Here is a 22,398-nt window from a genome sequence, read left to right on the forward strand (position 1 = left end):
TTTTTGATTAATGTAAGAATTGCTTTACAGAAAATGGTTCATGTATAAATAAAATAAGAGAAGTTAAACCCCTCAAATGTACAATCAAGAACAACGTACATCCCAGCCCCGACAGCCACGCAAGCTGTGAGCAACCACACCAAAACCATTATCAGCTACTCAAAACATCACAACCAAACAACACTCATACCCCACATCACCCCCCTAACCTTTACATGCTCCTCACCGTGGTATGCCATGCATGCACATTACGTAGGGCCAAAAACACGTACACAAATGGCAAGCCTACACACATACAATCATAGTTGACCACATCAACACTCACACACCCATTCCACCACGTGGAGGGTAAAAACACGGACCGCTGCCCCTTGTTGAAACAGCACCGGCAGCACCAGCAATCAGCACCCATCAGCCTCCAACGTGCAGACCTCCTCCTGCTGCAGCTCTCCACGTATTCCTGCAACGTCCCACAGCTCTATCTAGTGCCATCCCGCCATACCTCAGCTAAGTTTGAGGTCCACAAATCTATAACATGAATCTCAATTTTATGAAATATCCAGTCAAAGTCCGGAGTAATACCATGATACCTTTGTCTAATTGCTTTAGAATAGACTATCCGTGGTTTGTTTTCTTTTTCTTTCCATAGACACATTGATCACTTTAGGATGGACGTAAGTATAATCTAGTAAAAAAAAAAACTTTGGTGGTCGGTGAGAAACCATCAGGGATAGTCAATAAGGCTAACTGAAATTTATCATTATTTTAGTAAAAAAAAAAGGAATAGTATTGAGGTAAAAGAGAGAGTCACAATCAATTCGTCGATGGTGAAATTGAAATCTTAAGATTGTCTCAAAATTTGATCTCTTCCCATATGCTTTACTTAAGTTTTTTTATAATAATTTTTTCATCTTGATTCATCTAGATAGTCTACTTTGCACGTAAACTGATATTTGATAATACGATCTCAAAGAATAATAATTTTATTATTTGACAACTATCATATACTTACCATATTCACACGTTAGAGTCTTACATGGAAAATATTTTTACAGCCAAAAAAAAAGACTTTAGAGCACTTATATTTGATAATAAATGCTACCTAAATATCTTATCCCTTATCTACTGAAACAAAGGATACGCATTTGCTTTAACTCTAGAGATGACAACGCCTTGAACTACCATAGCGTTGAAAACTTGCAAGGTTATTCATGTTTTGGTATGTTTGAATTTTCTCCTTCAGATAAAATTCATACGTTTAAGTGAAAGAAGAAATCAAAAGTTAATATAAGGTAATACTTCCTATTTTAAAAAACTAATTCAACGGTTGAGATGTAGATAGACGGTTCATTTTTACCATTTTGCTGCCCAAACTTGTATAGGTAATTTGTATTACTTTTGAGCAGCTAACAAGATCATTGGAGAAACAAGAAAATGCATCTTCAGTTGGCTCCAATCACACACAATAATGATGCATGCATAAATAAGATGATACCTAATGATTCCAAGTTTTTAGCTTAAAATGATCTCCACGGCAGTTCAAAAGCAACAGAACTTATCAATCACTGTTGTTTCGATCATCTGTTTCCATTGTTACAAAATGACAGCAAGACTGAGTTGCTGGCAACAGTAGAATTGTTATCCTCCACCTACGGAGCACATATTTTTAGCAACAAAAGAAGGAAAGTAGCTACAACTTCATCATTGACAGGATCCGGGATGCCACAGGATCTCCAGTATCCTTATTTGAAAAGCTTCCTGAACCCATTTAATATTGTTAGGGCTCTTAGTTCTCCGTTCCTCATGTCCCTCAACCTCCTCCTTAGTATCTGCAGTCCATATCAAGCAAAAATGAAAACAGAAAAGCTGATTTAGTGAGGTAGCGCTATTTAACCCTAAGATTTCTGCTGAATGCCATTATTGCAGAATTATAAGAACGATGCAACCAGCTCTAGCTGAATGCACAAACTTTAGGAATGTCTGTGTTGTTAAGCATATATTTTCTATATGTTTCCTAATGCCTTCAACAGTTTGAAGCTACAGCAGGAGATCAGCATGAACCTATACCCATGCCTCAAATAGATAAAATCTAGGATGAGAGACATCATGCTCCCACTACTTAGATCTGTAATACGGCCAAGAATGCTAACGAAACCATAAAATGCACAGCTCTAACAATGATTGTAAAGCAAAAGAATGTTTATATAATATACGTATTGTGCACGGAATAGTATCCTTCGCTCACTGGTACATAGATCCGTTGCCAGCTTTTTTAGAAGTGACTTTCGATCGGCTTGCTTGGCACTTAATTGACCTGAATTCGGTGTTCCACCATCCTATAAATACATGAAATATATCAGATGCTAGCTCCAAAATCCTTTTCACAATAAGAAAAAACCCATTTATAAAAGTACTTCATTGATTTGTAAATTCATCTAAGAATCAAAATATCATTGGTAAGTTATGGCTAGAATTCCAAATAAAAATAAGGTCATTATAGATAACTGATGAATTTATTTGCACTGATTCATCATTGTGACAGTGTAGGTGAATGGTGTTATGGTACATTAGACGTTTCTAGTTTAAGGTTTTGTTATGAATCCTATCTATACCATGTAATAGTCCTATTGTTAGAAAATAATTTTAAATTCAAAACAGATATCTAAATTCAAGATCCTCCATATCATATCAACATAATATACAATAATATATCAATCAAACGTGAGTCCCTAATGACAGATATTTAAATGTATTAAGATCTTCTAAATCAATATGCACCCTTTTAGAATTTTGTGACAATGGAATGTCTCTAAAATTAGGGATACTTATGGACTAAGGACCTTCTTTGTAACTGAAGAGTTATAAATTTTCCTTATTTCTAATTTAGCCCATCATAAATTAGTAAATAAGGAAATAGACATCTACACAAAATAAAATCCATATTTAAATTTAATGCTCTGAACTCGATAAACATAACTTAATTAATTTAAGTTAATTAATATTAATATTAATATTATTAATTTAAGTTGATTTATTCTAAAAATAAATTAAATCAAGGGTAATCTTAGAGAACATAACTATTGATTTCTTGTCACAAAATATCTTTAAGGGGGCGTTTGGTTATAGTAAATGTTAAAGTGGGTATGTTTATTCCTTCCAAGTAAATATGAACCAAACAACATTAGGTTATATTTTATATCCCATAACCTTGGTTATGTGATATCTGGTAATCATATAACCAAGGTTATGTATGATAACTTAAACCAAATACACCCTAATGGTTTTCCAATGTCATCCATAATCTATAGCCCGATGACAAAATTTGGCAATCATATTTCATGATTGGATGTCTTATAACATGCTATGAATTCTGCTACCATGGTGGAAGAGGTTAAAGTGTTTGCTTAGCACTTCTCCAAGATATATTCCCTCCAGCAAGTAAGAATTAATAGTTTGATGTGAATCTCCAACTTTCTTGGCATCCCGCAAAATTAGAGTCTAAATAATCAATGATCTCCAATTGGTCTGATTTCTTATACGTGAGCATGAAGTCTTTTGTTATTTGTAAATACCGAATAACCCTTTAGGCTGCTATCCAATGATCCATTTTAGGGTTACTCACATATCTACCCAAACATTAGACTACTAATAGCTAAAGTATATGGAATTTTTTGCATTTCTTTAGTGTTTGAACTAAAAAGTCTCCTTGGCATAGGGGTATCTCCTGGTTTGTTGTTTTGCATATCAAATCTCAAGTACCTTATTGATGGAACTATTTTGTGATAACCCAAGTGTACCCCGAGAACTATCCCGGTATATCTAAATTCCTAATATAAAAGAGGTATCTTCAAAATCTTTCATCTCAAATTTCTTTATAGAAATTTCTTGGTTTCAAATATCAGAACCTTATCATTGCTAGCAAGCAATATGTCATCAACATACAACAACCACTAAACTTATGGTATACACAATCATCTACCGTATTTACCTCAAAATCAAAAGAAGTTATTACTTGATTAAATTTGTGATACCATTAACGGGAAGCATATTTTAGTCCATAAATAGATTTCTTAAATTTGCAAATCATTTTCTTTCCATCTCCGGACATAAAATTTTCTAATTGCACTATATAAATTAATTCATTAATATTTCCATCAAGCAACACAGTTTTTACATTATCTAATGTAACTCATGATTAAAATGTACAAAAGTGTCATAATAGTTCTAAAGGAGTCCTTCATAGAACCGGATAGAAAGTCTCCTTATAATCGATATCTTTCTTTTGAGTGAAGCCCTTTCAGACAATACGAGCCTTATATCTCTCTATATTACCATATGAATCTCTTTTGATTTTAAATATCCATTTGCAACCAATGAGTTTCACAGTGTCATGTAATAAAATGAGATCCCAAGCATTCTTATCATACATCAACTTAATTTCTTCATTCATGGAATCAATCCACCTTTGAGAATTCAAATTTTGTATCTATTAGTTCAATATCATCCTCGTGTTCTTGGAGAAATATTATGAAATCATCTGGAATAGCATGTCTCCTTTTTCTCGTGGATGTACTTAATGACATTTCTTATTGAGTTTAAGGGTGTTGAGTTTGTTCTTTAGGAATAATTTCCTCATTCTATATAGGGAGTTCATTATTGTCGTGAAGTTGCGGATTTGCTTCTTGATTAATGTCTTGTACAATGACATTATTAAATGCAATGGTAGGAATTTGAATTAATTCCTGTTCATGAGTAAATTCCTTTTCCTTATCTCTCCCCCAAACTCAACATCCTTAAAAAATGTTGTATTACCTATCTTCTTAGTCATGGGCTTACTCATATGCTTATTTTGTATTGCAACTTTATTTTACCATTCTTGAAACCATTTAAACCGACCTAACTCTGACCATTGTAACTTTACACTGATCAATATGATTTAATCAACAGACAACCTTTTATCCTGTTCTTCTCCTGCTACACTTTACAAAGTAGAATTTCCAAAAACATGTCACAGACTCACAGGTCTCCTCCAACCATGCCATTACTTTATTACTATTTACAGAACTTTGTATCCTAGTTACTAGTAACCTGCTCAATCTCACTGAACCGAAGTTATCCATACTAGAAGAATTATCTCCAGATGTGGACCTAAAAAAATGTATTGCTCTAACCAGGGATTAAAATTTCGAGCCATATCGCGCGATACGGATGAAATTTTTCGTTCCGCCGCGGTACCGGCACCGGCACCGTGGTTCCAGCATGAAAACGCTGCCGAATGTGTCGCCCGGGCACGGCGACGCCTCCGAAGGCGTCGCGTGGTCTCAGTGACGCCTCCACAGGCGTCGCCCGAGCCCGGCAACGCCACCGGAGGCGTCGCCTGAGCCCGACGACGCCACCGAAGGCGTCGCCGGGGCCCGGCGACGCCATCGGAGGCTACGCCCGGGCCCGGCTACGCCGCCCCCGCGCGTTGTGCGCGCAATCGAGTTTTGGTTTTTTTTATTTTTTAACTTAGGTTTAATTAAGTTTTAATAATCAACTCCTAGTTATAATTCGGGATAATTTAAATAGGCTTTAATAAAATCCATAAAATTAGTTTATTATTTTTTAAAAATATTTTATTTTTTGTTTTTAAATATTTAGATTAAATTTTTTATTTTAGTTAATATATTATATATTTTAAAAATACCGAAATTATACTGGCACAGTACGATACGGTACTGAAACTATATTGTTCCGGTCCGGGACCGAAACCCTGGCACAGTTCGATATTTTAAACCTTGGCTCTAACTCTCGAACTCTCATTCTTGAATAACAAGTGCTCATTTCTACTCCAAAGATAACGACCCCACTTGACTCTATGCAAATGTTAGACATGAGCTGCAACCAAAGTTTTGAGATGCACAAGAAGTTATTAATTAAGGTATATGCTAATTTATTGATTTTTTAAGGATCACATGAATATGAAAATGATGAAAAAGTGATCAACAACCTGTAGAAATTTGGTGTACTTTGATATGCTTGATTCACAGCAATCCAAAAGGTACTGAAGGGCTTGCTCTTCCAACTCTGGGTACTTTCTTCCTGTCTCAGATGCAGCTCTACTGGATGCAGCAGCAGCCATCTACAATTTCACGTACATGATAGAAATTTTCAACCGGGAGATATACAAATAGCAAACAGGGAAGGGGAAAACGTTCAGTTTTTGTCTTTGTGTATCTAATTGGTCTATTTGTGTTGTGAATAGAGCTGATGTTATGACTAAGTTGTGTTTTTTTTTTTTTGCATTTTTTCAATGTAGGCAAAAAGAAATGGCAGATATTGTCACATACTGAAACTGATATGTAGAACAACTTTGGATAACTTCCTGGAGAGCAACTAAAAAATTTTCCAAGTAGAAACCATAAGTACAATTTTCAGTGTATGTTGGAGTATCCAAACCATCTCTATGATGGTGCAGCATTGTGCATCCTCAACTAGCTTAATAAATTGATCCTAAACGTTTTAATTAAAGAGCCTCCTTCCTAGGAGACCATGAAACTAACGCTACAAGCAGCCTGTTTCTCAAAATTGTCAATGCAATGATTCACCCATATATCTAGCAGAATATATATAATTATATTTTCCATCATATCTTATACTGTCAGTGATGGTTCCTTGTGACCATCACATAAATAGGTATTTGTGTGCATTCTAGTTTTGACTGGATGCAATAGCTCCCAATATGAATCATAGGATAATAAATATTTTCTGAAAGTACATCATCAAATATAAGCTATAAAGCTAGGAACACATTAAATTTTAAAGACATTATTAATATAAGGAAGAAATGCTCAACCTCTTCAAAGTATTGACTCATATTTGGTGGGCTGACAACAAGATAGGAATATGCCATCATCTCCACTGGCCACCCAGTAATCTGCAATGGGAACCTTTGAGGTCTGTTCAGAGAAGATCATATTAATTAGTGTTCACACAAACCAAGGGCAAAAAAAGAGAATTTTCAAGTCTAGTGAGTCATGATTTAGAATCAAACATGTTTTTCTCCACTTCCTTAACTTTCTTTCAGTAATAAATAAATACTGATTAATTAAACAGGAGAAAGATGAATTGATATAATTCCTGGTAATATGAAAGATGCATTCTGTTTTAGTTTCCTCCAAGCAATTTATTTCCACAATCTTATTATTGTCATGTTAATCATAAAAAAAAACCCTTACTTTCTTGGTATGACATGATAATTTTGGAACTAAAGAAAGGTTATTACTTATTAGCTAATATAGTTTGGTATTCAAACTAAAAGTTACTTGCACTCTATGAAGTCATCAAATCACATAAACCTTATGATTAAATTGTATAGCTTATATATACTCTGCATCACGTTTCAGATGTCAGAAGCACTTACACTTGCAAGCCATATTTTCTTAGAGCTTCAAGTTTCTCTTTGTAGCACTTGTCTGATTTCTTTAGACTCAGTAACAACTCAACTGAATCATTTGGGTTTGTACCATCTTTGGGCACAAAACCATAAGACAGCAACAGTTCTCCATTGGATTTCTTGCCATACGATATGAAAACCTGTGAATTATTTTCGGTAACTAGTCAATATTTTTTGGTTTCCAGTTTATTCATTTAATTTATGGACTAGTGCCCCATAGTAACAGTTCAAACTTCTGAAGCAAGATATTAAATGGTTGTGTTAAATATCAAAGATAGCTAACATCTTCAATCATGAATACAGAATAATTCCGTGTCAAAAACAAGCTGAAAATAATGTGTATGTCACTATAGTCCAAGTACTGATGCTCTGCTTGAAAGAAAAAAAACTATTTATAAAAGCAGCACTGTCAGTTCACACTAAATATAACTAAATCTGATGTCAGCAGTTCAGACACAAAACATGACTTAGAACAATAGCATACTAAAATCTTGCACTTCCTTTCACATTTGATTTAGTTCTTTAGCACACTTAGATATAGTGCACCTTGTTGAAGTGAAGAGAGACTCATTGCCTTCAATCACCAAGAACAAATTTTTAGCTAACTATTTGCATCAACTTGTACATTGCATCTCTGGTCCTGCCAGTGCATGTTTGGTAGACTCAATTCCTCACAATTTTTTTTTCTTTACCATAATGTGTCTATATACAAAATTGAATGATGTGAAACTATTCCCATTTTGGGAGTAAGCAACAAGGTTAAACTCCTAATAATGTCGTTATCTGGATTAAAACTCCCACACACCAACTAAAGGTGCTTCCGGTCTAGCTCTCTTATCAGTAGACCAAAGTCTAGCTCTCTTATCAGTAGACCAAACTACTGCTGGTTTAATTCCTCATCTTTTCATGGAGGAAAATATTATCCCCAAAATGGCCGCGATAGAGCAACATCATCATTAATAACTAACATTATCACTTTTGTAGTTTTTATCAAAAGATTTGACCATAGAGTTACATGACCAAAATGATTCCATTAGTACCAAAACAATACAGGTACAGATACATCTAAAGGAAATCATTTACCTGCTCGCCTGGTTGATATGACCGGTCAGCCATAAAAACTATACCTTTTGATGATTTGTCATAGTCCAAGAAAGTTTCAACCTGCATCATTAGTAATTTTTTCTGTTAACTAACTATTAAGCTCTATTGTAATATGAGAAAGGAACAAAGGGACCCATATCAAACAATGTTCAACATAACATGAAAAACAAAATCAAAATACTTTCTGGTTGCTAGCCTCAAGTTTATGATTGGAAAAAAAATCATTAGATGTGGTGAAATTCCCTGTGGTAGATGATGTATTATTATTTTGATTTGGCATGTGGGTTTCTCAATTAACAATTTTTGGACAAAATTACTTGTGTGATGGATTTATTAAGATTTAAGAAAGTAAGTGATAATTTTTTAAATTTTAAGGTATATGATAGATTTTAAAACTCATAAAGTACATGATATGTTTATCAACGAATCCTTAAATCAATAGATTAAGAGGAGCATCAATTACTTTGCTAAGAGGAATTATGTATCACTCAGTAATATCTGTCAGACTGTTATCTCTTATTCACTACTTGTGTGTGTTTTTCCATTTTCTCTAATTTTCTTAGTTCTTGTTTTGAAGTTTATCATTGATTCATTAAACACTTCAAAGGTTAAGGGAACTAGAAAAGGGACTAGAGGCCTTAAAAGAAATGACCCATCAAGGATAAGTGGTTAGGGGCTTAAGTAGGAAAGCCCTTTTGATTAAAAAAAATAGACACACTTTAGAATATTTTTAGGAAGGATACAAACGGACAATCCAGTATAATGGTGTCTAAGTAGCATGAGTTGTTCTTGAGTAGAGGTATTGAGCTATCTGTTTGAGGGAACCTAGATAGTGGAGGTAGGCTGGTTGGTATGTGCTAAAATAAATTTCCATCTCTCTTGTTTGATTGTTCTCAAATATCTTGTATGCAAGGTTTATATTTTGATTGTAATAGTGCTTTTATTCATCAGCTAGAATAGTACAACACCAATCTCTAGCAGATGGCAAGAGAAATGGAGAAAGAAAAAACAAAAAGGAGAATACTTGGTAGTTCACTTGACCATTTTTGTGACCATCAAAGTTCATATTACTTGTCAAATGTTTGCATCAACATATGTGAATGGTATATGATTGGTACCAACTGGCATGAGATAAAGTGGTAATGTTTGCTAGTGTAAGCTTAAATTTTGTTTGCTACATTTCAATCGGTATCAACCAAAATGATACATTCTGTTCATGTTGACCAACACAATGAAATTTGAAACCATGCTTGTATGTCGTGTTTAGTTTAACTATCATTTTTATTTTGTTCAAGCTGAATTATCTATTTTTTTCATTTTTTTTATCTTGGATCAAGCTTAACTATCTTTCTCCTCTTTTTTTTTTTTTTTTGGTTCAAGGTTGACTTTCTTGATAGCATAATTTGGACTAACTAGATTAATTTCATATGCTTCACCAACTTATAATAGATGGTATGCGTTACATATGTTCATTTGGCTATTGTTTACTAAAATTCATACACATAGGTTGTATTAGTTATAACAATAAATCCACCCCTCTTGTATGGAAAATCCAATATAATACTAGAACAGAAAAAAGTATAATTTTTGTGCAATAAGATACCTCTGGACTATGATTGAGCATGTCAGCCCATGGGACTAATGCAACTTTTCCATCCATTGATGGCATGCGAACCTGTTAAATCAAGAATAGATGACCTGGATCACAGGCTTCTAAAGAGAAGAATTAGCAGGTGGATACTAAAAGCTTCAAAGGCAAGTTGAATTTGAACATGCAATGGGTTTTAATTAGACAATTCATGAAGAACATACAACTACGTGAACATGTATACACTCACCAACCGTGAGAAAAGAATGCCAAAGGACCATAGAAATGTATCGATGTTAAAAACCTGAAACAAGAAATATATTTTAAAACAATCATAGTATATACAATGATCATGATGCAAAGGTAAAGAAACACAAGAAAGATAATTGAAGCCTGTGTGCAAGAGAGCAGTTGAACATTTTGAATTGCAGAAGTTTGAATAATTTGTTGAAACCTTGATGACAAGGTAACCTGATTGTCTTGTTGTGGTGACTGGTGACTTATCTTAAAAACTTTTTCTTTCAGTTACAAAATATGATAAGATAGCTAAATTATCTCACAAGTGTCTTTTAATGCATGGGAGAAATCTTAATTTTTGCAGAACCACCTCCTCTGGGAACAGGTCTTGATGCTTTGAAAATATCCTAAGTCTTAAATCTTCATACCTGTGAAAGGCAGTAATTAAATTGATCAATGTACTAAACATGGGAATGGACTGTAAGAATAAAAGAAAAGTTGCCTACAAAGTGATAAAAAGGGAAATTTTCCATACGTTCCTATGACATTTGTAATCCTTTCAATTGCTCTTTCTCTTATCTGAGAAGCAACCAAATACGTGTCTAACTCAGAAAGTGTCCTGCAATTACATATGAGATCTGTAGAGAAGAAATTTGAGTATATCCACATAAGATGCACTTATTCCCACAACAATTTTTTTATTTCCATCTTATTTCCGAGAATTAAAAATCACAACATACCAGTACAAAAGTGAGTAAGGCTGTCTAGGCAAGGCTGTGATGTAACTACTCCATCTTGATGAGATCTTGAAACTTGCTTCACTTATCAAGTAGGTGGCGAGCAAAGGCCAATCTGGAACTGAATTTTTTTTCAATACATTTCCAACTTCTGGACAGCTCCATACCTATGACCTCAAAATAGGATCAAATGGCATTATTCTGATATCAGCTATGTGTATTAGAACTCAACAAGAAAAAAATCTTTACATGCGCCTAATAGGTGTAAAAAAGTATACAAGACAGATAAAAAAGTTGAGATATTTGAAATAACTTTCTTGGTTACTTTAAAATTATGATAACAACCTTTCTTAGTATTTCAAATAAAGCATTACAGCCTCCATTAGAGAATATCTGATTTAATTGTTTATATTAGTAAGGGACTAGATATACTTAATAGGAATAAGCATTCTTGTTAACAGTGAGGTGAAAGCTAGCTCAGGTTTTCACTGACACAATTCTCTCATTGCACTTAAAAGCTAGCTGCAGTCAATTACTAGAAAATGCAATTTATCTTACACAAACATGCTAGTAGACCCAACATCAAATTTCATGATATCCCTAACATGTACTTAGTACTCAGGCTGTTAATTTTTACAGATAAATAAATACCTATTTACACCATTAATACCTTTTACACTATTTGACAAGAGTTCTAGCATGCTACTAACTAAAAATGGCATCAAAATCAACCTGTCAGATAACTGAACCAAATCAAATGGATGCATTCATTTGCATCTACAAAAGAACTTTGATTTTCTCAAAGAATGTAAAGGTCATAGTTATTTAAGGCGTGAGGCGCCTAAAAGTGCATAGGTGTTGTGGGGCTAGGTGTATGGCGCGAGGTGAGGCGGACGCTTTACCGAACTAAGACGTTCTGGATATAAATTTTTATAATTCAAACATATATAGAGAATTTTTATCAAAATATTTCACTAACAAAACTATAGTCCGTAAAATATTAAATAATAATGTAAATATAAAATTCACCAGCAAATAAATATATCATACACATAATTCAATTTTTTATCTAAATCATCAAAATCTTCATCATCTTCCTCAATCACATCATTATTATCATCACTAGATGTTTCACCAGTTGAATCTTCATCGGTTTCCTCAAGACCAATTTGTCGTCTCTCACAAGGCGCATGCTTAAGGTAACCAAGCGCAAGACGCTATCCTGGTTGCGCCTTATACCTAGACGCAGCCAAGCAAGCGCCTTTAATAACTATGATAAAAAGTTTAGGTGAATTCAAAAAGAAACAAAAAATAGTTAAACCTATTGAACTTTTTCTAAAACATAAATAACTTGTCATATGTGGCATGGAAAAAAGGTCATTAATGTTCCCATTTTGTGGAAAAAGAAAACAAGGATTGAATGTGTTTCTCCTCAATGGTTCTTTTTTCCCCTATTTTTTCATGTTTGGACATTAAAGATCACGAGCCAATGTATTTTGGCCCTTGAACTTAGACTTCAATCTAACTCCACACTAGGTCTCTCCATTACTAAAATCACATAACCCTTTTGCTACCAGAGGAAAACTATCAATGTTGCAAGAAGTTGTGTTTCAAAATCACCCATGAACTAGCTTCTCATCATTGGGATCCCTTGTGGGGTGCTTAAGTGGTTTATAATGCTATAAGTTGATCTATTTCATGCATAATATAGTAGGACCTCTTTTTTACATGTTATATGAGGACATGTGTATGCATCTATATATAATGAAATGTGAAAACTGCTCCTAAACTTCTTGTTGTGGCATCGAAGAAGCTGGAATTTTTCTTTCATGGTTACCAAACTTGTTCAGTTTGAAGGTTTTGATGTTTGGTCTTCTTTCAAACATTATTGTTAGAGAAATTATTCCTCTAGCATGTATTATTTAAAATTGTGGAACTATGGCCTTTTTACTCCTCCCATGGATGCATATATATATTGATGATTAAATGTGTTTAAGAGATTTCTCATCTTGCAAGTGGTTTTATTTGGAGAAAGAACGGTAAAGCTATGGCATCAAAGGCTTGAGCATATAAGTGATAAGGGGATGGTTGCCTTAATAAAAAAAACTTATCCTTCTTTTGACATAGGCAACATTTGAAATATGGAGCTATGCTAGTGTTTGATCTTTAAGAAAAATGGTGCATTTTAGTACTGGGCCAGGGTAAAGGTTTAAAGTATAATCTAATATTGAAGTTTTGATCACAGGCTGAAATGAAACGACTTTTGCACCATGCTGTTCACTATGTTGTGCTGACACTAGGCATGTTGTGGTATGCATCGAAGCATTTGTTGAGTTGAATTTAAATGAATTTTATTTCTTTAATACCCTTTCACTTAATTTATTTACTTGTAAAATTAAACTAAAGGAATTGAATACTGAATTGAATTAAATTATATCGTCCCAATATTGACACATTTCGGTATGTTGAGATTAATTTGGATGGATTTTACTAATTTAATGTTGTTTCACTTATTTTCTATACTTTTAATAATATTATATCAATCAGTAATCAAATTAAAAATGATTTATTTATTTTTGTTTCAATTAGTATCAAGATGAATTCATATAAATTTTACTCTATAATCTTAAACCTCTCAATCTATTTACTTGAAAGAATAAGTTTAGAAATTAGATAATAAATTAAATTAAAATTTTGGAAAAATAAACTAAAATTTGGCATTTCTTGAATTTATCCTAATGCATGTAATAATGTGTCAAGACGTGCCAAGTGTTAGAACAACATAATGCACATTGAACAATCGACATATGCCACATAGAAGAGAATACCTATATTGGTCAATATCATATTTTGATAATTTACTAAAGTGATATGCTTCAGCTGTGCCACCCAACACAATAGAAGATTTCAAATTATGGATACAATCTCATTTAGACTAGGTTTGTAGATATCTTTAATAATGACAATTTTCTCACATTATTGTATGCGGATGATAAACAAATTATCTTTAGCGTCTGTTTGGGAGGAGGTGAGGGAAAGGAAGGGAAAGGTAAGGAAGGGGAAACAAAAATTTTAGCTCTGTTTGGGATGGGGTGAGGTAAGGAGGGGAAGGGGAAAGAAGGGGAAGTTGTCCCCTTCCATACCCATGAAAAGGCACAATTTCTTACACCCCAAATCGGGGTGTAAGGAAGGGGAAGAAAGCATCTCCCAATTTTATCCTTCTCTCGCCAGTTTCTACGCCGAGGCGGCGGAAGCGCGCGGCACTGGCACGGGAACGGAGAGGACGGCGGAAGCGCGCGGCAGGGGAACGCGGCGGCAGAAGCAGTGGCAGGGGTCAGCAGGCGACTTCTCTTCTTCGTGCGCCAGCAGCGGCTTTCTTCGTCGAAGCCTTCTCTTCTTCGTGCGCCAGCAGCGGCGACAGAAGAGGACTGCCCCTGTTTCTTCGTGCGCCAGCAGCGGCGGCAGAAGAGGACTGCGTTTCTTCGTGCGCCAGCAGCGGCTTTCTTCGTGCGCCAGCAGCGGCGGCAGAAGTGCGGCAGAAGAGAGGCAGCAGCGCCCCTGTTTCTTCGTGCGCCAGCAGCAGCGGCAGAAGAGAAGAGGACTGCGGGTTATTTTTGACTTTTTATATATTTAACTTCTATTCCCTTCCCTTTCCTCCCAGTTAAACTTTTTTTTCTTCCCAAACAAGGTTGCTTCTCTTCCCCTCCCCTCCCTTCCCTTCCCCTCCCTTCTCTTCCCTTCCCCTTCCGTTAATGAACCTCCCCTCACCCCATCCAAACAGAGCGTTAGGGAGAAGAGGAAGGTGACACAACATAAAGGCTCTCACACAAAGATTAACAAGGGGAATTTATAATAAATTAATAAATGAAAAAACACATTACAAAAATAAAAATAGGTTCTTTTATGGACAATATTCAAAACAAAATAGAACATTGCAAGTTAGGAAATAAACAATCTAAATTAATACCGAAATTATTCATTTTTAAATCAAAACATATCAAGAGTATTTAAAACCCTTAAATAAAACAACTACTATATTGAAACACTTCTTTAAAGAGAATATTATGCTAAAATAAAATCCTTACAAATCAAAACTTAAAATACACAAAATATGTATTTTTTTATCATTCTTAGGGATGGCAATGTGTACCCATTTAATCGAGTATCTATAAGTAGTAACTTACATGGGTCGGATTTAGTTACCCATTTATCTAGATATGTTAGTACCCCAAATGGTTGAGAGGAGATTATTGGAACCCTAAGTTGTCAAATAAATTTAAGTCTTGCTATGTTTTGATATATGTCTAAGTATATAGGGACTTATGAGAACACACATATACACGATGACTCAGGATTTGAAAGAGTATGATAAAAGATAGTATGGAGCATCCAAGGGATCGGAAAGGATGAGGACCATTGGAGATAGTGAGACTTGGAGTAGGAAATGCAAGCATGCGAGAAGGATGACATAGAAAAAGAGTTGACGGACTCAGTGCATTTGAGGAACAAGAAGCTTAGCACAAGAGTACTACGGTGGAGCAAGAAAGACAGACGGGGAGTAAACGAGGACCTCGGTACATCCAAGAGACGAAAAGCCAAGAGGAAGAATGCTTAGGTAAGCTGAATTGAATGAAGTATACTCAAGACGAGGGTAAAAGCTCAACTTAGGCAGACTAAGTCGTAGTCGACTTGAGTCAGAGTTTCGGACAACAAGAATTGGGTTCCTAACAACTTGAACTCCGAGTGACCAAAAAATATCTGAGCGACCTATGAATTACGTATTTATATATTGAACAGGTCTAAGATCCAAGCAGTTCGAATGGTTCAAGAGATTAGAAGGACGTTAGGGCGACCAAAATCACATATAGAGCACAGATGCAAGCGAGTTAGTCACAAATCTAGATTGACCAATTATCCAGGCGATCGAAGGTGGTCCGGGTGACTAGAAGTGTGTCAAATAGATCGGATAAAGGGTGGCCTATTTATAGATGAATGCGACAGCTGAGTCAGCAGGGTCCAAGCGACCGGAAGGGCTTCCAAGAGACGGAATCAGTGTCACATCAACAACTCGACAATTGATTATAAAAGGAGGTCAGGAGCTCATGTTCAAAGGACCACCACACCATACTCGAAATTAATTGTGCTTTACTGTTTTACACTCCTTTATAATATCAATTTGTGTATAAGAGGTTTCTCCACTTTCGACACTTTATCGAAGAAAAGAAAGCTAGTGGGCGATGTCGTACATAGGCCTTGGAGTAGCAAACCTTGGAAGGTTGTTAACCAAGTAAAAAACCATGTGTCTTCTCTATTTTCTTTACTCATTTATTATTAATGTGTGTGTTCTTGCTAAGTAATTAGCAAAAGAAAGAAATTATCTTTATTACAGGTACGCTATTCACCCCCTCCCCTCTAGCAATCTTAAGTGCCTGTTGCATTATCAATTGGTATCAGAGCAAGGATCGCCCAGAAGGACGAATCACCGATTGAGGACCAAGAAGCATTTGAAGAATGGTCGGATCCAATATCTATCTACCAAAAGTTTGAGGGTGAATTCATAATTTGGAATAAGAAAATGGAGGTATTTTTCCATAGTGAATATGAAATTATGTTATGTATAAGTATGGTTTTGAGTTTCCCAAGCACGAAGAAGGAGAAGAACTCGAGGAGCATAAATGGACAAAAAACAACAAGAGGAATTCGTGGCAAATAGTAAGGCCGAATTATATCTTTTAAATGTTCTATCTGTGTAAACAAGATCAGAATCTACTACTTTGTCAAAGAACTCTAACAGAAATTCCTAAAACTTTATGAAGACACCTTAGAGACGAAACTAGCTAAGCGTGACTTATTGAAAAGCCAACTCAGCAAACTCAGGCTAGAGAAGGGAGGATCTGTTGCATAGCTCCATGCCAAACTTAAAGAACTTCTCATTGACCTAGCAATGTCAAGGAAACACTAACAAATCGCCACATCCTCAGATACGCCATAAATGCTTTCCCAAGAACTCAAGAATGGGTATCAATGGTAGACTCATATTACATGTCTAAAACCTTGAGGTAAGAGGTTTGAAAGAAACAAGAACCACAAACCATAATATAGCACTTATAGCATAACCAAAGGAGTCAAATTCAGACACTTCAATGGATGACAACCATAAAGCATATTTGGTATGGAAAATGAAAAAGCTTTTAAATTCTAACAAGTTTGACAAGAGACAAACAAATAAACTATTACAAAAGAAGGTCATATGCTTTAATTGTGACGAAGGTTATATAAAAAAAATTACCCTAAGCTCAAGAAAAAGACGAAGGAAAAGACAAAAGCGCCTACGAAGTCCAAACAGAGAAATCTAAAAGCAACTTCGTCCTTATAAGATTCAGAATCTGAGCACATAGCAGGAATGACACTCATGACAACTTAGTGGAATCGACAATTCAAAGAGCACGTCATCCAAAGAAAGCAACAGTGAATAGGGAGCATCATCCAACAAATCTGATAAGGTAAGTGAGGTACATAATTTACCTTCCGAGAAGCTTTATGAAGCAGTTAAAACGTTGTCTAGATCACTTTACAAAATTAGAAATAAATATGCAGAATTGAAAAGAATTAAAATTGACTAAGAAAATAAGTTGACAATTCTTGTTCAAAAGAAGATTGTGAAAAATTAATAAATGAAAACTTAAGGTTAAAGGACAAATAGAATCTTTAAAATTGTCCTAAGAAAAATTCTCTGTAGGACCAAAAAATCTAAATTTATTGTCACATAATCAAAGAACACAAATTGGAAAAAAAAGGTTTAGGGTTTGAAGGACCTAAACATAATTTTGTAAAACCTAAGAGTTATGTTAGCAAAGTGTGTAAATTTTTAATTCCTATAAAATATTTAATAAATCCAGTAGGGACAAATTTATTTTGGGTGCTGAAATCAATCTTGACATTTTAGGAAAAAACCATAAGATAGTCAACCATTGGAAATAAATACTTGATTAATTAGTGGTTGACTCGATATGGCAATATGCATGTTAAAACTCATGAATATGTTAAGTCTGTTTGAATTTTTTAAAGCAAGTAAATTTTCTGACAAAATATATCATGTCTACTATTAGTGGTTTAAATTTTGTGAATTTTGGATTCTTAGAAATTTTCTAATAATTTTCTATAGAAAATCATGTTAATTAGTTATTTTCCAAAAATTAAAAAGAATTTTCAAGAAAATTATTTTTCTATGAAAGGACAGCATACTACTTTTAGGTATTTTTTATATAAATTTTCTAAGTTGCAAAGTCATATTGTTAGAAAATCTGTTTTTAAATTGACAATTTGAAGGGGAAAATAATTGAAATTTGTAAACTTTTGAAAAAAATTATCTTTAGATCTCTAGACCCCTATTTTTTTTATATTGTCAAAGAGGAGAAAGATTAAGTTAGAGAAAAGAGAAAGGTTAACTTTAATCTTGACTAAGGGGGAAAAGTCTAGGGGAAGTATAAATGCACAGGGAGCCTAGGAATGGGCTGTTTATTTTTAAAATCTGCATTTTTAAAAAAATATGTAATTTTTGTTATTTCCCTAACTTAAATTATTTTGATAAACATCAAAAGGAGGAGATTGTTAGTACCCATAATGGTTGATGGGCAAATCGCTGGAACCCTAAGTGGTGTGAGTTAGTTTTGATATATTGTCAAATAAGTTTAAATTATGTCTTGGTATGTTTTGACATGTATGTCTAAGTGGGTAGGAACTTAAGAAAACACTCAAGTATCCGATGGCTCAGGATTCGAAAGAATGCGGTAAAGGATGGTATAAGACATTCGAGGGACTGGAAAGGATGAATAGCATTGGAGACAGGGAGACTTGGAGCAAGAGACGCAAGCATGCGAGAATGATGACACAGGAAAGGAATCAATGGGCTCGGTCATCAAAGTGACGAGAGGCTTGACGGAAGAGTACTTCGATAGAGCGAGAAGAACACACAGAGTGAGTCAAGCAGCTCGGTTCATCTGAGGGATGAAAAGCCGAGAGGAAGAATACTTAGGTAAGTTGATGAGCTGAGTTGAGTGAAGTGTCCTCAGACAAGGATAGAAGCTCCACTTAGGCGGACTCGGTCGTAGTCGACTTGAGTCAGTGTTCCAAGTGATCGGAACTGGGTTCCAAGCTACTTGAACTCAACTTAAACTTGAAAATACATAATTTTCTTAAAACAATTGATTATTTTAAAAAAATATTTGAAAACTAGTATATGTATCAAGTTCTAATTTCAAAATAGTTTAAACATGCATTTTAAATAGCAAGCAATGTTATAAAAATTTTACAAATTATACCACTATTAAATCCAATGGCATAGGATGATCCATATACTTGATCTCACTTAGTAGGATAAAGGCTAGGTTGTTGTTGTTCTATATCACTATCCTAACATGTCAACTAATTAAGGTTGAGTTAACCACTCTTCCAAAGTCATTGACACACCCTAACCATTTGACATGATAATATCACATTCTTTGAGATGGAAAATTTAATCTTCCCAATTGAATTTATTAGATATTCACTGAGGATAACAATAAGTGCAATGAGCACTTAGAATTGCTAGAGGGGGAGGGGGTGAATAGCACACTTGAAATGAAAAATATGTTTTCTTTTGTTAATTACTTAGCAAACCAACATACACATATTACAATAAATAAATACAACACATAGAGAGGAGACATAGAATTTTTACTTAGTTCCCAACCCTCTAGATATGTTACGTTCAAGGCTTATGTGCAAAACATTGCCCACTATCTTTCTTCTCTTTGATAACTTGCCAGAGGTGGAGAAACCTCGTATACATAGGATGAATACATTAAGTAAGAGTAGAGGTTTAACAATAAGAAACAAGAAGTAGAACAGTTAATTCCGAGTGTGGTGTGCTGCCTTAGAGCCTCAAGCCTCCTTTTATAACCTTTGGTCTCCACCTATCGACGTGCTGATGTGGCACTGCTCTGATCGCCTGGATCTTGCTTAGTCAGCATCTCGACCTCATCCATGAACAAGTCACCCTTATCCGATCTAGATGGCTTTGCACCCTTCCGATCACTCGGGCACCTAGTCAATCTGGATCTCTGACCGTCTGACTCGGCCTTGTGCTCCACATGTACTTCTAGTCGCTTGGATTAATCGAATCAATCAAATTTCAGACTTGTTCAAAGGATAAAGATATAGTGCATAGGGTCACCTAGATCATATCCGATCGCCCGAAGTTTTAGTCTCCTGCTGGAACTAAGTTCTAGTCGCCTGAAACTCTGACTCAAGTCGACTACAACTAAGTTCGCCTACGTTGAGTGTATACCCTTGTCTCGAGTACAATTCACTCAACTCAGCTTACCAACTTACTTTGTGTATACTTCCTCTTGACTTGTCCCTCGGATGTACTGAGCCCTTTTGGCTCACTTCCCATGCGTCATTCTCGCTCTACCGAAGTACTCTTCTGCCAACCTTTTCGTACCTCGACTGCACTGAACCCCTTGACTTCCTTTTTGTATCATCCTTCTAGTTCGCTTGCATCTTTTGCCCCAAATTTTGTTGTCTCCGATACTCTTTATCCTTTCTAGTATCTCGAGTGTCTTACACCACCCTTCACCATACTTCATTGGATCCTGAGTCATCAGGTACCTATGTATTCTTCTAAGTCTCTGCACACTCAAATACACATATATCATAAATACCAACAAACCCTAACTTGGACTTATTTTAATAAACATCAAAACTACCATGGTTCATACCACTTGGGGTTCCAACGATCTCCCCTTCAATCATTCAAGATACTAATAATAACTTTCTTAAATATCTTTCTAACATTTCTAGTCTTAAAGGATTCATGTGACTTTACCTTGCATTTAAAATGAACCATAGGATGGTATGTTGTCCTTAGACACCCGTTTATAACCTAAATCCGTTTTCTCATAAATGGCCTGTTTTCCAAAACTAAATTTAAATTTTTAGTCTCATTTGTAAAATTCTAAGGTCTTTTTTCTAAATCAATTTTCTAACTCTAAATCACTAATTCGAGGATTCACATGCATAATATAAAGTTAGCCATGAATTTCTTCAATTTGTTGGTTTCATGAAAAGAGGTATTTCATGAATGGTGAACTGACGCTAAATCAAGTCTTAGATTTGTTTCCGTGAGTGGTGAACTGACAATGTTTCTTCTGCTAATGTATTTTCTCAACAAGAAAGGCTTAGTATGATGCAGCACGTTGACACTGCAACGACAAGTGGGCTTGCTTTTTTTTTTTCCAATTTACTAGGATTAATAAGCTAATGAAGGACCCATGAATCCATGATTCTTGCAACATCTCAGAAACCTTCAAGTACGTACGGAGTAACGAATTTTGGTGTTACCGAGTCGGCCGTAATAACCAATGAGGGCGGCACGAAGAGGAGCTTCTCCCCCTTTCGGATGTTCTTGAGCGCGACCAGGCCCCTCTCACCGACGTCCACCCTTCGGATCTCCATCTTCTGCGGGGGCAGGCCTGAAGCCGACAACCAATTCTGCAGCGCGGAGGCGCTCTCCAGAGATTCAGTCTCGCTGCCCCATGGGACGACTCGGGCTCCGGATGCATTCACTACGTGGCTCGGCGTGGCGGAGACGGAGCATCGGATTCGCGTCCCACGGCAGACGGCAGCGGGACGGCATTGCGGGAATGGGAACAGGATTAATTGGTCGTGGATTCCGCTTATGATTTTGGCCATGAACTCTCAGCTGCTCAGATGCGGGACGAAAGTTTATAATGAATTCTCGGGAGGGAAGCGAAAGAGGCAGGGCAGCACAGGAGAGTGGCGAACCTTATCCGGATTTGGCTTTGGGCCTTTTCATTTTTTTTATTTTTTTATAATTCAATTATTCAGTTATTAGCCGATTAAGTCCAATCCGATCTTATAAAAAAAAATTTATGGTTCATTAGAATAAATTTGAAAATAAATACGACTCCTAATTAAGCAACAAATATCTTAAATTTTTTATTTTATTAAAAAAATATTTTATAATATATTATAATTGAGAATCGAACGATAGATATTTATTATAAGCCTAATGGAGATTGGCACATAGACCATATCTTGAACTAAGCGGATATAAAATGAGTGAAAGGAACAGACGCACGAATAACTGTAACTATTGAAAGGTTCAGAAATAATTCTAAAATCAACTATGATTTTTGATTAATTAGGGGGCATGATATACTACTAGGTGTCACTCATGATCGATCTATAATTAATCATTAATTATGGACAACCAACATAAATCGAAAATCTAT

The 22,398-nt window shown here is 35.3% G+C and overlaps 1 protein-coding gene across 2 annotated transcripts; it reads right to left on the minus strand.

Annotated features, from left to right (window-relative positions):
- Positions 1–1,495: 1,495 nt before the first annotated feature.
- LOC141812576 (ribulose-1,5 bisphosphate carboxylase/oxygenase large subunit N-methyltransferase, chloroplastic) lies at positions 1,496–21,878 on the minus strand. Of its 2 annotated transcripts, none has more exons than XM_074700584.1 (12): positions 21,485–21,878; positions 11,105–11,268; positions 10,900–10,983; positions 10,735–10,792; positions 10,378–10,431; positions 10,143–10,214; positions 8,519–8,599; positions 7,403–7,575; positions 6,836–6,938; positions 5,990–6,121; positions 2,246–2,336; positions 1,496–1,829 (listed from the first exon to the last, which is right to left on the minus strand). In XM_074700584.1, exons 1-12 carry the CDS (start codon positions 21,833–21,835, stop codon positions 1,702–1,704), a joined length of 1,491 nt encoding a protein of 496 aa, XP_074556685.1. In that variant the 5' UTR covers positions 21,836–21,878; the 3' UTR covers positions 1,496–1,701. The 2 variants fall into 2 exon arrangements, with proteins under 2 accessions (XP_074556685.1, XP_074556686.1); XM_074700585.1 differs by having other exon boundaries at positions 2,214–2,336.
- Between the last annotated feature and the right edge of the window lie 520 nt (positions 21,879–22,398).

The sequence above is a fragment of the Curcuma longa genome, chromosome 19 (assembly GCF_044706935.1).
Source record: "Curcuma longa cultivar G26 ecotype Majalengka, Jawa Barat chromosome 19, ITB_CL_G26_1.1, whole genome shotgun sequence".
NCBI lineage: Eukaryota > Viridiplantae > Streptophyta > Magnoliopsida > Zingiberales > Zingiberaceae > Curcuma > Curcuma longa.